Source organism: Egretta garzetta, unplaced genomic scaffold (assembly GCF_000687185.1).
Source record: "Egretta garzetta isolate BGI_Z169 unplaced genomic scaffold, ASM68718v1 scaffold326, whole genome shotgun sequence".
Taxonomy (NCBI): Eukaryota; Metazoa; Chordata; class Aves; order Pelecaniformes; family Ardeidae; genus Egretta; species Egretta garzetta.
The window spans coordinates 214,116-228,032 of record NW_009260026.1 but is presented as its reverse complement, the minus strand read 5'-3'; the positions used below and the strand labels follow the sequence as shown (position 1 = coordinate 228,032).

Here is a 13,917-nt window from a genome sequence, read left to right as displayed (position 1 = left end):
AACCCCCCCGGGCTGGGGCCTCCCAGCCAGTTTTTTCCCCAGCAAAGAGTACGCCTGTCTAAGCCATGAGCCACCGGCTTCTTTAGGAGAATGCTGTGGGAGACAGTGTCAAAGGTTTTACTAAAGTCCAGGTAGACAACATCCATGGCCTTTCCCTCATCCACTAAGTGGGTCACCTGGTCACAGAAGAAGATCAGGTCAGTCAAGCAGGAGCTGCCTTTCATGAACCCATGCTGACTGGGCCTGATCCCCTGGCTGTCCTGTACATGCCACATGATGGCACTCAGGATGATCTGCTCCATAACCTTCCCCAGCACAGAGGTCAGGCTGACAGGCCTGAAGTTCCCCGGCTCCTCCTTCTGGTCCTTCTTGCCGATGGGCGTCACATTTGCTAACCCCCAGTCAACTGGGACCTCCCCGGTTAGCCAGGACTGCTGATAAATGATGGAAAGGAGCTTGGTTAGCGTTTCTGCCACCTCCCTCAGTACCCTTGGGTGGATCCCATCTGGCCCCATAGACTTGTGTGTCTAAGCGGTGCAGCAGGTCGCCAACCATTTCCCCTTGGATTACGGTGGCTTCATTCTGCCCCAGGCTCTGTCTTCGAGCTCAGGGGACTGGGTACCCCAAGAACAAACGGTCTTACTATTAAAGTCTGAGGCAAAGGTGGCATTAAGTACCTCAGCCTTTTCCTCAGCCTTCATCACTATGTCTCCCCCTGCATCCAATAAAGGATGGAGATTCTCTTTAGCCCTCCTTTTGATGCTAATGTGTTTATAGAAATGGTTTTTATTGTCTTTTACTGCAGTAGCCAAATTAGGTTCTAGCTGTGCTTCGGCCCTTCTAATTTTATCCCTGCATAACCTCACAACATCCTTGTAGTTCTCCTGAGTCGCCTGCCCCTTCTTCCACAGGCCATAAACTCTTTTTTTTCCTGAGTTCCAGCCAAAGCTCTCTGTTCAGCCAGGCCGGTCTTGTCCCTCCTTCTTTTGGCACATGGGGACAGCCTGCTCCTGTGCCTTCAAGACATCCTTCCTGAAGAATGCCCAGCCTTCCTGGACCCCTTTGCCCTTCAGGACTGCCTCCCAAGGGACTCTCTCAACCAGGCCCCTAAAGAGGCCAAAGCCTGCCCTCTGGAAGCCCAAGATGGCCATTCTGCTGACCGCCCTCCTCACTTCTCCAAGAATCGAAAACTTTTATCATTTTGTGATCACTGTGCCCAAGATGGCCACCAACCATCGCATCACCCACAAGTCCTTCTCTGTTCGTAACATGTTCCTTGCAAAATTTCCATCTGGTGAATTAAGTTGCCAACCTATTCCTCACAGCTTTCTCTTTAGCTCACGTTTTCTCTGAATAATTGCATGAAACAAATCTTGCTTTGAGGTTTGATTACCAAAAAAGTATTAATTACCCGAAATGTAGGTTTACCTCACACAACACAGGGTATACATTGAACTAATCAGAGAACAGAACTAGCAGAATTATGTTGTGAATTCAGACAGCAACATGTTTATAAATACAGATTTCAACAAATATTTCACGTATTTGCTCAAAGGCACAATTTCAGGATTTCTACCAACAAACTCATGAAAAGCAGACCTTATGGCTATTGCTGTGGACTTTGTCACTGCAGATACCCTGCAATGCGTACTGGCAGCCCTGCATGACTACCGCACAACGCGTCACTCCCTGAAGAGAGGTTTTTAAGTGCAAAAGTTGAGGCAGAACTGCTGCCAGTACAGAAATTGAATCCTATCAGCTTGGACCTGGGGACGCTGTAGGTTGTGCATCCGACACTGATGTACGTGGCTCACTGGACACCACTGAGCTCTCAGCCCGTGTGGCCTGGGGAAAATTAGTAGCAGCCCTTTCCCTTTATAATTCTCTCTCATTTGTGTGGGGTGGTTCCTATCTGCTCTAGTGCTGGGCAGGGCGAAAAACAAAGTAAGTGTGAAAGTGCAATGAGAGCTGCTAAATTTCTGTGCTTCAGAAATGAAGAGCAAGAAAGGAAAATCTCAATAAAATGCAAAACTACACTTCAACCCAGATTTCGGCTCCAATCAGATCAGGAAATGACCCCTACCTCTTCCCCAGTGTGGCTTTTAAGCATTCAAAGCACAAACTCCCAGTATGCTGCCTAAAAAGCCCAGGCATAAAGTTTATCCTTTAATTTGAGGCTTTGTCATTTGACTGGGGGGAGGTAATCAGGACAAGGCTCTGGACCATGCTGCTCAAAACTTGACAACAGACACACCAAAAATCCAAGCTGGCTGCATGCAGCAATTAACGTAGCGTTTACTATTCCATGACAGTTAACATGTTGGACTGACCTTTCATTTACTGTTTAGTACTGAACATTAAGCTGCAAAATTACTCATGCTTTGCGTTTAGTACTGGCATCAAAACTAACAGCATTAGATAGCTATTCCCACGGCGAGACACACGTTCCCTCTGCCCAGCTGTGCATGTACTTCTATAAGCATTGTATTTGATATTTAACATCACTTCCACAGGTTATATTCATCCATTACCATTAGGAGTTATTGGTAACACTGCTCCAAAATGTAAAAAGCATATGCAAAATGTCCAGGGTGACGCAGCTGGAAAAATCACGTCCCTTTCCTTACATGCTGGGAGAGATAAAAAGGGAAGGCTGGTGTATGCCCACAGGTCCCTGCAGCAGCTCCCAGCCAGATGGCCCAAGTACAGAAGCTACGGAGGAAGTTTCTTTGTTTACTCTCCTTCTAGCTGCTTACAGCAGCCACCTTGTAAAGGGAGGCACAAGATGCGTTTTGCAAGAGCCTGGCAGCCTGACAGTTGGAACACTCTCTCCGAAACGGACAACTTTCTATTTGACACCCTCAGGCTGAACTTGGGCAGGCAGGAGCTGGAGTTTCCCTTCCCTGGATGATACTCTCATGGACAGACTACAGATACAAGGGAGAGGTTAAATCTCCAGGAAAGCACCTTTGCCAGTGTGCTTCTGACTGGTCTTAGCGCCATGACTCAGTAAAGTTATGGTTAGTTCTACCTTGGTTGTAATGCCTCTGGTCAGACACTTGGCACACCCAGGGCTCTGCATTTTGACTACAGAGTTCAGATTTTTGGGTCACAGGTTGCCCCATCCAACACAAACATGGGTCTTTTCCATTCACCCCCACACTCTTTTTCCGTCACCCCCCCCCCTCTTTCCACCTTTCACGTGTGTTGCCGTCCTGTAGGGGGCACTGCATCTCCAATACTGAGGAACCCCTCTTCCCATCCTTTCTTCACCTCTTCCTGGAGGATTTTTCATTACACATTTCTAAACCTCTATTTGCTACATCTCTTTTGAGAGAGTGAAGGGCACGGCCCAGGGACAGTCTGTGAATACCAGAATAACATTCAGTTCATATCCAGACCAGAGTATTAATAAATACAATAAATATTAAGGGATTCCCTGCCTTTTTTTTTTTTCATATTCATAGGTGCTATTTATATCTAAATCTCTATTTTCTTTATTGCAACTGAAGTTCTCTGGCTTATTTTCCTCCAGCTCAAATATTCCCACTGCAGATTCAAAAGGGCAAATTTTCAAAGGCTGCTCAGCATGCTAATTATGATAGAATGGCTGCCGATGTGATCTTGCCTGCTTCTTTTTTAGTATTTCTAGATAGGTGCTTTGTGCAACCACTGTGCCAGCTCCACGGTCAGAACTATTACAAGATTGCTGATAGAAGGCAACTTAGTGTATTTTAAAAATTAGTATTATTTCTTAAAGAAAGAAGAAACCTATCAAACAAGGTTGGAATTGTATTTAATGCACATTTTGCTTTTAACAGCAATTTGCCAGTTTAAACAGCATAGAACTTACAATGCTTAATTAGTGAAGAGGTTATAGTGCTTATAAAGTTGTATCTAAAATATACCTTATTCATTCTCTATTGAACAACATTTTTAAGACAGGCTAATGTTATAATTACACGCTATACAGTAGCAGCATGTTCACACCACTACAGTTAAGGCCGTGTCAGCGTTCTCATCATGAACCTTTTTCAGGGTTTGAACACATCAGCCATAAAATTACAATGCAGTTTGAAAAAATATGACATCCAAGACATGAATCTTGTATCGACTTCAGTCCAATAAGAATAAAAATAATAAAACGCATATAATAAAGGACTCTACCCAAATTTATTTTGGATGATTGCTGCCTTTGCACAACACACTCAAAATTTCCAAAATGAAATTTAAAAGTTAGCGGACAGCACAGTCTAATCAGGTTTAGATGAATCCGAGTGCAAAGTGTTGTAAAGTGGGTGCCACAGATGCACAATAACCACTTCTCACATACTCCACATTTTAACATACACAAGGCTTCTTCTGTGTAAATATTTAGACTGGCAGGTAAAAGCAGTTCTACCACCAAGTGAATCATAAAAACTACTCATCTCCAGTTGTATACACTTCTCGGTCACAATGAAAGCAAATTGTTTACCAAGTCAGCACACTGGCTACTGAGGTACCATGTTATTTCCTACAGTTAGGATGAGAAACATCTGAATCTTTATGCTATTCAAGAGGGACTCATCACGCTGCCCACCAAGCTGAAGCCATTTGTTGAAGTAAAGAAGGCGGATGAGGCCAAATACTGCATGGAAAGGGATGCAACGGCTTCTTCAGTGAAATGCCAGAGCCTGCCTAAAGAAACTCACCCTTAGTTCATGCCCTAACAGTTTCTTGCTTTTATTAATAAAATGCTTCTTATTGCCATATGGTTTGATTAAAAGAAAATCTCCAGTTGAGGATCTACTTAAATATGTTCTACCTCTGCTGCTTAAAGCAAAGCACACCTGTAAGTGCTTTCCTGAAACATCACCCAATGAAAGCTTGCTTCAGGTGCTGAATTGTCATGGAACTGTAGTAAGCTGATGAAACCGTGTGGAGCTGCAGAACCAAGCTCTTTATACATAATTTGCTTCTTTATTATTTTTACACTTCCCCATTATAGCCATTTTCCTTTTGTGACCACCTCTTTCGTTACAACGCTTTTGGAAGCACTCCATTGCATGCTTTTCAGACTTAGAGATAAGCATATAAGACTGAAAAAGAGTTGCCTATTTCAAGCTTCGTGTACAATGCATACACACATTTATTAATAAAAACTTGTCTAAACATCTATTTGTTCTTTGGACCAACTCCAGCCTCCCTAGGTGACTGTAACATATCTTATAAACCTTTCATGGAAGATTTAAAAAATAGTACTTCAAGACAAAAAGGAAACAAAATATATTAAAACATCATCAACACAGAGACAGAAAGGGGAACACTAAGTGGTGACACCCTGTGCCGAATTCACTACCGGTACAGGTTAGGAGTGTCCTCCTAAAGTCTGCTTTCTGCCTTCTTGCACAAGTTCTTTTTTCTCATGGTATTAAAAGGGAGCTGCAAAGCCAAGAGGGAATTCCACGTATGGCCCCAAATATGGGTCACACACTAAAATCCTTCTTCTGAAGAAGGCAACTGAGCAGCACACAGCCTATTTCCACTCTCTGTCCCATCAGACTCTCTGTGCACAGGCACCTGTAAGATAGGGGTAAGAGTATACCTCTACTTCAGAAAATTGCAATGAGAACAAATGCATTTATGGTTGCCTGGACCATAGTCACAGCAATAAGGGCTACATCAGTACCTAAAATACCGCCTTGCCTCCTTCTGCCGATCCCTGCTAACAGAGCAGGTAGTAGACAAGAACTAGCAAGAGTAACATTGGTAATGGAGGGTTTCATGACACTATATGGTAGTGGCTTATTTAGTTCAGTGGAATTAAGTTTCGCAACAAAATCTCCCTAAGATTTTTTTTTTTTTTTATAAGGGATAAACACAAGTCAGCTTAAGGGACTGTACAAGAATGACCCGGTTACTCAACACAAGTAGTTTCAGAATCTGTCCACATAAGTTCATATACAAACATGTATACTGCTTGTACCAGGGGAAAAAAACAGCAAATAATTTCCAGCCTCAGTTTCCATTTCCGTATTCTGTGATACTGGGCACGTACCACAGACAAATGAAATGCTACAGCAATAACCCATACGATCCGTATTAAGTTTCCTCACTTGTGATGTTAGAACAACAATACAGTGTGTTAACAGGCAGAAATCAGTTACTTATTGCATCAAAGCTCACCTGTAATCCATGAATTTCATAAAGATATTAACGGGCTATCATCATGGAAAGAGAAGATCTTCATTCCCAAATTTGAATCCCCTGTCTTTCACTGAGCTATTAAGAACAAATTCCTCAAAACTTTCAAGATAAAGTGAAGCAGAAGTTTCAGCTACAGAAACGTAGTGCAAAGGTTCAGTTTGGCACTGCAACATTATGGCCAGACAAGAACTTATGGTAAACTCAGTTTAGATTTGGAAAAAAGAATCCCTATAATTGAACCAATATTGTCAAATGTATTGCATACTATCGTAACTTCACAGTAATCAAAATCAGACATCAAGGTTTCTATAGAAGCAGCAATCACAGATTGCAGTAAAGTGTACCACTCAAGGGAAAAAAATTGCGTTTTGGCAATTTCATAGTCAAGTGTTCCTTATGCTCCTCCAACAGTCATTTGTCAGATATTTTCCTGTTTAAAAGGTGCATATTGTTTCTCCTCAGTCCTCATGAGACTTCTCTGCAATGACTTTGCATTCATACTGAAAAACAAAGTTGACAAAATTAATAATATTCATTTACTAACTAATGAAAGACTGCTGACGGGGATTTTTCTACACAACAGGTGATAAAATAGCTTAGCTTACACTTCACCCAGGTAAGTTTGGTGTCCCTAAGTTCTGTGCACACACTGTTGGCTGCAATTTCTGTCTCCTTGAGCAGCAGAAAGAGCCCTTCAGACTTAGGGGATGGCCCAACTTCTCCCCAAACATGGGAGCTCTTACTTAGCTCCTGGTCATCAAAGGACTAGAAGTATGCAACTGAGAATGTACAGAGCAAAGTCATGGGCTGTGCTCTGAATAACAGTACTAATGGCTCACTAACTAGATCAAAAAGCAGCAATTACTGATTTCTACCTTAATCCACATCCAAAGTCAGTTAGCTGGTTGGTATACATGAAGGAAGGAATGACACCTAGATTAAAACTTTTACTAGAAGGCAATTGATTACCCCTCCAAACCTACCATTGCCAGCTGCCTGCCGATATTGCCCATAGTTATTCCACCAGCAAAAAATATACATGGCAACCAGGAACGAACATAAAGGAAATCTGGAGATGTGTACCTGGAAAAGAACACACATTTTTGAGCCCAATGTTGTAGAGTCCTCCAATCGCATCAGACAAATCCACAAATATGAATATTATGACATTCCACATAAAAAAACCCCATGTATTATTGAAATTTAATTACTTGCAGCAAATAACAAAGAATGCTTCTTGTTGATTATAATCACATTTGTTGAACTAAAAAAAAAGCATGCTACATTGTTGGCAAGGTAGCAATTTTATTGAAATAAGCAACTTGCAACTAGAAGTCTCACTTACAAACACATGGACAGTTCCATTTACGTTACACTCAAAATTAAGAGCTGGCAACTCTGGAAATCATGTCAAATTCTACCCCTTCCGTTACTCTAATTTTATGTTATAGCTTCATGAGAGTATCATTTAAGCTTAAAGGAGTAAATACTTACTGATAAACTCCATTGTAGACCAGAAGTTGTGACACCAATGTGGCCAGGAAAGCAATTCCTACCCCAAGACCAAAGCCACTTCGTGACCTATCAAATGTCCACCACAGTCCAATTGACAGGGCTGCTAATGTGAGAGACAACTGGATATTGTTGGCAAAATCCACTTTCTGTGTTGATTGTTAAGGATAAGCTTGGAAATATCACATGCAAGTGTAAAGCAGTTTTCTTCATTCTGTTTATCATATTGTGGTACAACAGAAAATAATACCATGAAAAAATACAGCACTAGCAGTATCAGCTATAACACAGCTGTCAGGGATAAGGAAATAAGCCTTGCCAGTGTTGCCAATACATCAGGAAACTAAAAACTTACACTTCTTCACGTTTTTAGGGTCTTAGCACTTACAAGAGCAAAGAGACTACGCAGATAATGCAGGCAATTTATATAGACATAGAACGTGCATGTTACTGTTCACAGTAAGGACATCTCATCCTTACCTGGTCCTTTACTACACTAAGCATGAAATCTTAAATGTAGTGTTAGACTCCTCTAAATGACAAGGATTTACTGAAAAAAGGTATTTGTCACTCTTACTTAATTGCAATTTTGTTTAATTTACATGCTAGTTTATGTTCAGTTAAACATTAAAAAAGTGTTAATGTTTTCTATGAAACAAAATATTACCATGAAAGTCATCATGTAAATCAACACTGAAAATCAGTTTTGTCAATTCTGTGACAAAAGTGTGAAGGCACTCCAGATATCTTTGTAGTGTTTCAGATTTTTCAAAATGTTTTGGAAATACTAACTCACCCTCACTACTCCTGTCCAAAACAGATTACTGAAAAGGAGGCTGTCAGGTTTCATAAGCCTGAAAGCAAATTTATGGGATGACAACATAAAAACACTGCCCTATTTTCTCACCTGGAGAGAGACCTAGAAGAAAGGAGAAAAGTTCAAGTAATGGAAATAAACAATTACAGGATAAAAATCAATAACATCACAAAAAATGTCAAACAAGACCAAAAAACACACCAAAGACGGTAACGTGCATAACTGGTAATAATAAGCTGAGAAGAACACAGTCTGGAGAGCTGTCAGGGAGGAAATACAGACAGTACGCTAATGATGTCCTGGAATATGTGTAACAGTTGTTAGAAAACTGCAAGAAGGTTTGCTGTAAATAATCTGACCCATGCAGAGAGAAGCTGTCATTTCTCTTGTATTTCTTAAAAGCAGCAAAGTTGCACGTGCTTACACAACAGGTACAGTCCAGGTGGGTGAGAACCCCAGGACCCGATTAATGAGTCTTTGGCAAGGAGAGCGAGGTTTGCGAGGGACAGCGGGAATGGTCCTGGATCTTGGCAGTGCCAGCTCATTGGGCCATACTGGATAGGACAGCTGTGGGAACAAAACCCAACAAAACAAACACCACCCGAGGGCCAAGCCACCTCAGAAAGAATTCAAGCCAGCTCCCATATCTTTCACTTAACTTGCCCTCTTTTCCTAGAAATGAGGAGATTCAGTAGCACACAATCAGAATTTCTTAGTGCTGTTTCTGCAAATCATGTTGGAGCTGACACTGAAGGAGATGAGAGTTCCAGAGATGATCAACTCTCTAATTAGTTTACAAGAACCCAATTCTCACAGACAGATTCTGATTTTACCAGACAGAGGAGGCACTAGACATGACTACACAAAACCACTAAGACTCACAGCACTACCAGTAAGGTGTGTCAGTCCACGTGAAAAACACCCTGTCACCCAGCATCTCCCCAGCTGCTTTAGAGGGAAGGGACACCAGTTTTGAGCATGCTTGTGAAAGGGTGTCCAAATAGCTACACAGTTAGGAGGAGTATACTGTACTGCAACATGCTGACTGGCTTCTAATTGCTCTTACTGAACAACCACAGGAACGGTAACTACGCTCTCAGCATCAAGGCATCGTTTGCAGAATGGGGTAACAGCGCTTACTCGCTTTGTGTACTCCTGGGTATTACCTGGTCCTGAGTTTTTCCCCACTCTTTGCAAAGCGCATGCGCTTCACCGATGACCCCAAGACTGGGCTTCAACCTCTTACTGCAGTGTTAAAAGGACATAAACCCTTGGAGTGTCTTCAAGCGCTTCTCTGTAATACCTACCGCGTAAGTATTTCCCTGCACTTACTTTAATTATTCAAAGAAAATAAAGACTATAAGTAAGACAAAGCCCAATACTGAGACATTTCTAATGAAAAGGTTTTTCAGAATGAAAAGACATGAGACTTATCACCTCCAATACTGCTATGACAGTTTAACACTAACACATATTCTGCATTTCCCTTGCAAAAATGCTGCTCGTTATATCTTTAACAATTCACCATGACTGACTGTGAGCTTTGTTTTAGTGGAAACCCATTTGTTATCACCAATTTCATTAGAATATAGGATACAGCGCTGGCATGATTTATTCCCACAAAGACAGCTACACATCGCATTACACTGGACCATTCTCTCTTAAATTTATGTGGCTCTCCCAGATGTCTGTCCATGCATGGGTACAATAACCCAATCACAGCTGTGGAGACAGGAAAGAAAAAAGGTCCAGAAGTTAAAGCACTGGCAATATTTAACTAAAATAAAGACTATCTAGACTTTGACAATTATTGTGACTACCAAAACAGATCTTCTAAGGACAAATAGTACAAAACATACATCATAAAAGAAGAGGAATTTCAAACAATTTCATTTCTTTAAAAAAGCCCTGTAAAACTTCAGCAGCGTCTTCAACCACTGCAGCAGCAACCTGGCAGAAGTAGCAAAACAGAGACAATTTGTACTAGGGGCAAAGGATGAAAGAGCTCTGCACCCTGCCAAAATCTGCCATCTCACACTGTAGTTCAAAAAGAGCAGTAATAGCTTGCAGGCTGGCAGTTTTGAAAATCCCACATATCAAACATACATGTTTAAATAACTGCAAAATAAACACACCACTTTGAGGGCAGTGTAGTTTACAGCATCACTATTTTGTATCTTCTTTTGTTGTTGCTACAAGCAGTTTTTGTTTGGATAATGTTTTTCTCTTCTTCAACGCTACTATAAAGGCTCACACAGAAGAGGGAAAGCCAAGCGCCTACGGTAGCTGTTGAACAGAGAAAGCAAACAGGACTTTCAACCCCAGGGAACTGCTATGCTCTTTGAACATTCCTTCATAAATGTGTTCTCCACTGCAATTGCAGCTGAAAAGACTGCTACTGACACAGCTGAGGAATAACATTGGTGCTTAAGGTTAAGCTGGTGCTGCAGGAGGGGGGCAGAGCCTGAGTCATCAGTACAGACTCCAGTGTCCTCGGTCTGGCATGCTGCTGGAGGTATGTTATGGCAAATGCTCTTTATTCTGCCAGAGAGGAAACTGATCCCCAGGATTCAGGAAAATATATCACCAGTAAAGCTGGAGAGGAAAAAAAAAAAACCAAACACACCTCCCTGAGCAATTTTCTTGCCAAAGCCATTGGGCCAAACTGATGACTAATAACAGTGACGGATTAAAGGACTTCTCTGAAAGCAGCCTCAATGACCACTGATTATAAATATGCAAAATACCTTTATTCTGTTCACAACAATAAACCATACTGCAAAGAAATGTTTATGTCAATTCCAGGAAGGCTGTGCAAGTATGAATGGTAAGAAAATGGGTTAATGATCAGCATTTACCACAGAGGTTCCCTGTATGTATGCTAGCAGAGAAGATAAGGAAAGAAAATGGAAAAGACTGATAATGGAAAAGAAAGAACTCAAACACCTCAACAGGGGTCACTCCTGCTGGGAAAAACCAATTAAGGCAGTAATATCTTTAAATCAGGTGGCTTGAAATCAAGTAGTGAAAATACCTAGCAGGTGACTGACTATACTTTACAAGCCACAGACAGTCTTTTCATTAAAACCACCGACCCATCAGAACCAGAAAGGCTCACAAGTTTCTTCTGAGATGATGGCAAGACCTAGCCTTCACAACTTCCCCATGCGCAGCTGCAGACAGTGTTCACAGACAACCCAAGAGAAGTAAGGTACAGCTCGATGCAAACAGCTGACAGTGCAAACAGCACGGTGAACACTGCAGACCTCATGCATTGCTGCTGCAGGTTGGGATTCTGTCACTTAACCCCCACTACTCCACATTTAAAAGATCAAAACTTTACGAGACACGTTTGTTAAATCAGTTTAAAGTATAAAAGAAAAATACAGCAAATGCAGGATACAATCCAATAACATCCACAATCTCAGCAGGATAACAGAAAGAGGACTAGGACAACTATCAGACAAAGAAGGTATGTAACTGCCACCATAATATACCAAATGCATTTCCACAGAAGAGCAAAAAAGACAGGTTCAGAGATATATTTGGGGGGTTTCCTTTCAAATCCAGCTCCTCTGTGACATCTGGGGTGTAGTATCAAAAGAAAGTATCAAAAAGAAAGCAATTAGATGACTAGGAAAAAAATAGACTTAAATATTATCATTAGCAAAACAGTGATGCCAACTCAAAAGCTAGTTTATTGACTCATATTAATACCCAGAAATGTGAGCCTCTTCATCTTATTAAAACTGACTTCCAGGAAGATACCATTTTTACTGTAAAAGTTTGCTAAAGCAGAATTCTCCAGTATTGGCTGCTAAGAATATTCCCTTAGTAAAGCATAAAACTGACCCATGGGATCAGTGATCTTCAGAGCCAAGTAGAAAGCCAAATTCCTCCAGCAGGCTTCTAGCACAGAATACTCCTTGATACTTGAAGATGAAAGAAGAGGAGAAAGGGATATTTCTTACTACCTACAGTAGACACCTCGCTTAAACTAGCCAAACACACAAAAACCTCAACTCCCTACAAGGTCATGGGAGAAATGGAGCATGTTCACATCATCTGACTTCACACATGAATGTAACCGAGGTGCTCTGTTCTGCAACGGGCCTCTACAACTGCAAACGGTGTGCCCAGCCTCAACTCGCTGAGACAGTCAGGTCTCCCAGCTTTACGGAACTAAAGCGATCCCTCAAACTGGAACGCAGAACAAATGGAAAGCTGGACTACAAAAGGGAGCGTAAGTCAGAGTGAGCTCAAAACAGGATACCGTGTGCTGCACCATCTGGCACTTCCAGGGTATTTTCAAGGGCTGCCTGTAGAGCACGCTCCTGTAATCCAGCCTCGAGGTTACAGCCTTCTAAAGGTTTACACCTTCTAAAGTCTGTTAAACTTGTGCTCTAACCTAGCAGAAGAAGCAAATGTTACACTCTGCTAACAATTATTACAGTATAACATGTTAGCAGAACAACAATTTCTGGACACATGCATGGATATTTGTGTATAATATGAGGAGATCAGAAGGATAACAATAGCTTGAAAAGGGCAGTGATGCTGGAAGAGACATTTTTATCTTCCACACCTTTCATATAGTTTAACTATATAACTACCTATCCACCCTTTCATCTCCACGCCAGGCATACGTACACAACTGAACTTACCTGACGCTGTGCCACAGCAAGGTGGTACCCACCAAGCTGAGGAGAAGATGCTTGTGATCACATCAGGGGGGAAGAGAGTAACGTTTCTCTGGATCTGAAGCAAGTTTAATACTAATGCAAGAAATACGCCAATAAAAAACAGCACTATACCACGAATTACCAAATTCATGCCACGACTGGTTACAGATGAAATGTATGGGCCACACTTTTTTGGTAAGGTCGGCATTGCATCATTTTCTGCCATGACTTCTTATGTTCTCAGAGACATCCAACAGGCTGACTGAGGAGGATTCACTTGCAATCAGTATTTTGACACTCCTCAATTAGGAGATACCCAAACCCTGAAAAATAATTAAGAAAGGGTGAAAATTGCAGATATAAGAGACATGAAATATATTTCTCTTAAATAAGCCGGAGATCGGGTTAAAGAAATACGGCTATCATATTTTTCTGAATTGGCAATTAGTCGTTTGGGAGCAGAACCAACCACAGCTGCAAAAACGCCTTGCAAAGAAAACAGGTTTTACAAATAGCTTTGTCTACTAGGAGACAAGAGGAGGAGGAAACTTGGGGGATGGGACAGGTAGAAATATGACCCACAGAGAAGAGGTGAAGAAATGAAGCCAGTACCAGATGGAAGAAGGGCTCCCTTTGCAGTAACAATAAATTGTTTTTCTCCCCTCTTTTAAGCAACAACTGGACATTATGTAATTTGGAAGCAAGTAAACACAGCCC

At 41.5% G+C, this 13,917-nt stretch overlaps 1 protein-coding gene across 2 annotated transcripts; it reads right to left on the bottom strand.

The window, feature by feature from the left end:
• Positions 1-1,023: 1,023 nt before the first annotated feature.
• INSIG2 (insulin induced gene 2) lies at positions 1,024-13,542 on the bottom strand. 2 transcript variants are annotated; one of them, XM_009640846.2, is made up of 5 exons: positions 13,183-13,542; positions 10,116-10,240; positions 7,684-7,850; positions 7,173-7,272; positions 1,024-6,689 (listed from the first exon to the last, which is right to left on the bottom strand). In XM_009640846.2, the coding sequence occupies exons 1-5, from the start codon at positions 13,424-13,426 to the stop codon at positions 6,648-6,650; spliced, it is 678 nt and encodes a 225-aa protein (XP_009639141.1). In that variant the 5' UTR covers positions 13,427-13,542; the 3' UTR covers positions 1,024-6,647. The 2 variants fall into 2 exon arrangements, with proteins under 2 accessions (XP_009639141.1, XP_035752193.1); XM_035896300.1 differs by having other exon boundaries at positions 13,343-13,429.
• Between the last annotated feature and the right edge of the window lie 375 nt (positions 13,543-13,917).

Excerpts from the sequence above, each read along its gene's own strand:
- INSIG2 (XM_009640846.2), bottom strand. The coding sequence starts at position 13,426 with ATGGCAGAAAATGATGCAATGCCGACCTTACCAAAAAAGTGTGGCCCA. Across the intron at positions 10,241-13,182 it reads TTGCTGTGGCACAGCGTCAG|CTGTGATTGGGTTATTGTAC; the intron begins GTAAGTTCAGTT and ends CTGTCTCCACAG. Across the intron at positions 7,851-10,115 it reads GAATAAATCATGCCAGCGCT|AAAGTGGATTTTGCCAACAA; the intron begins GTATCCTATATT and ends CAATCAACACAG.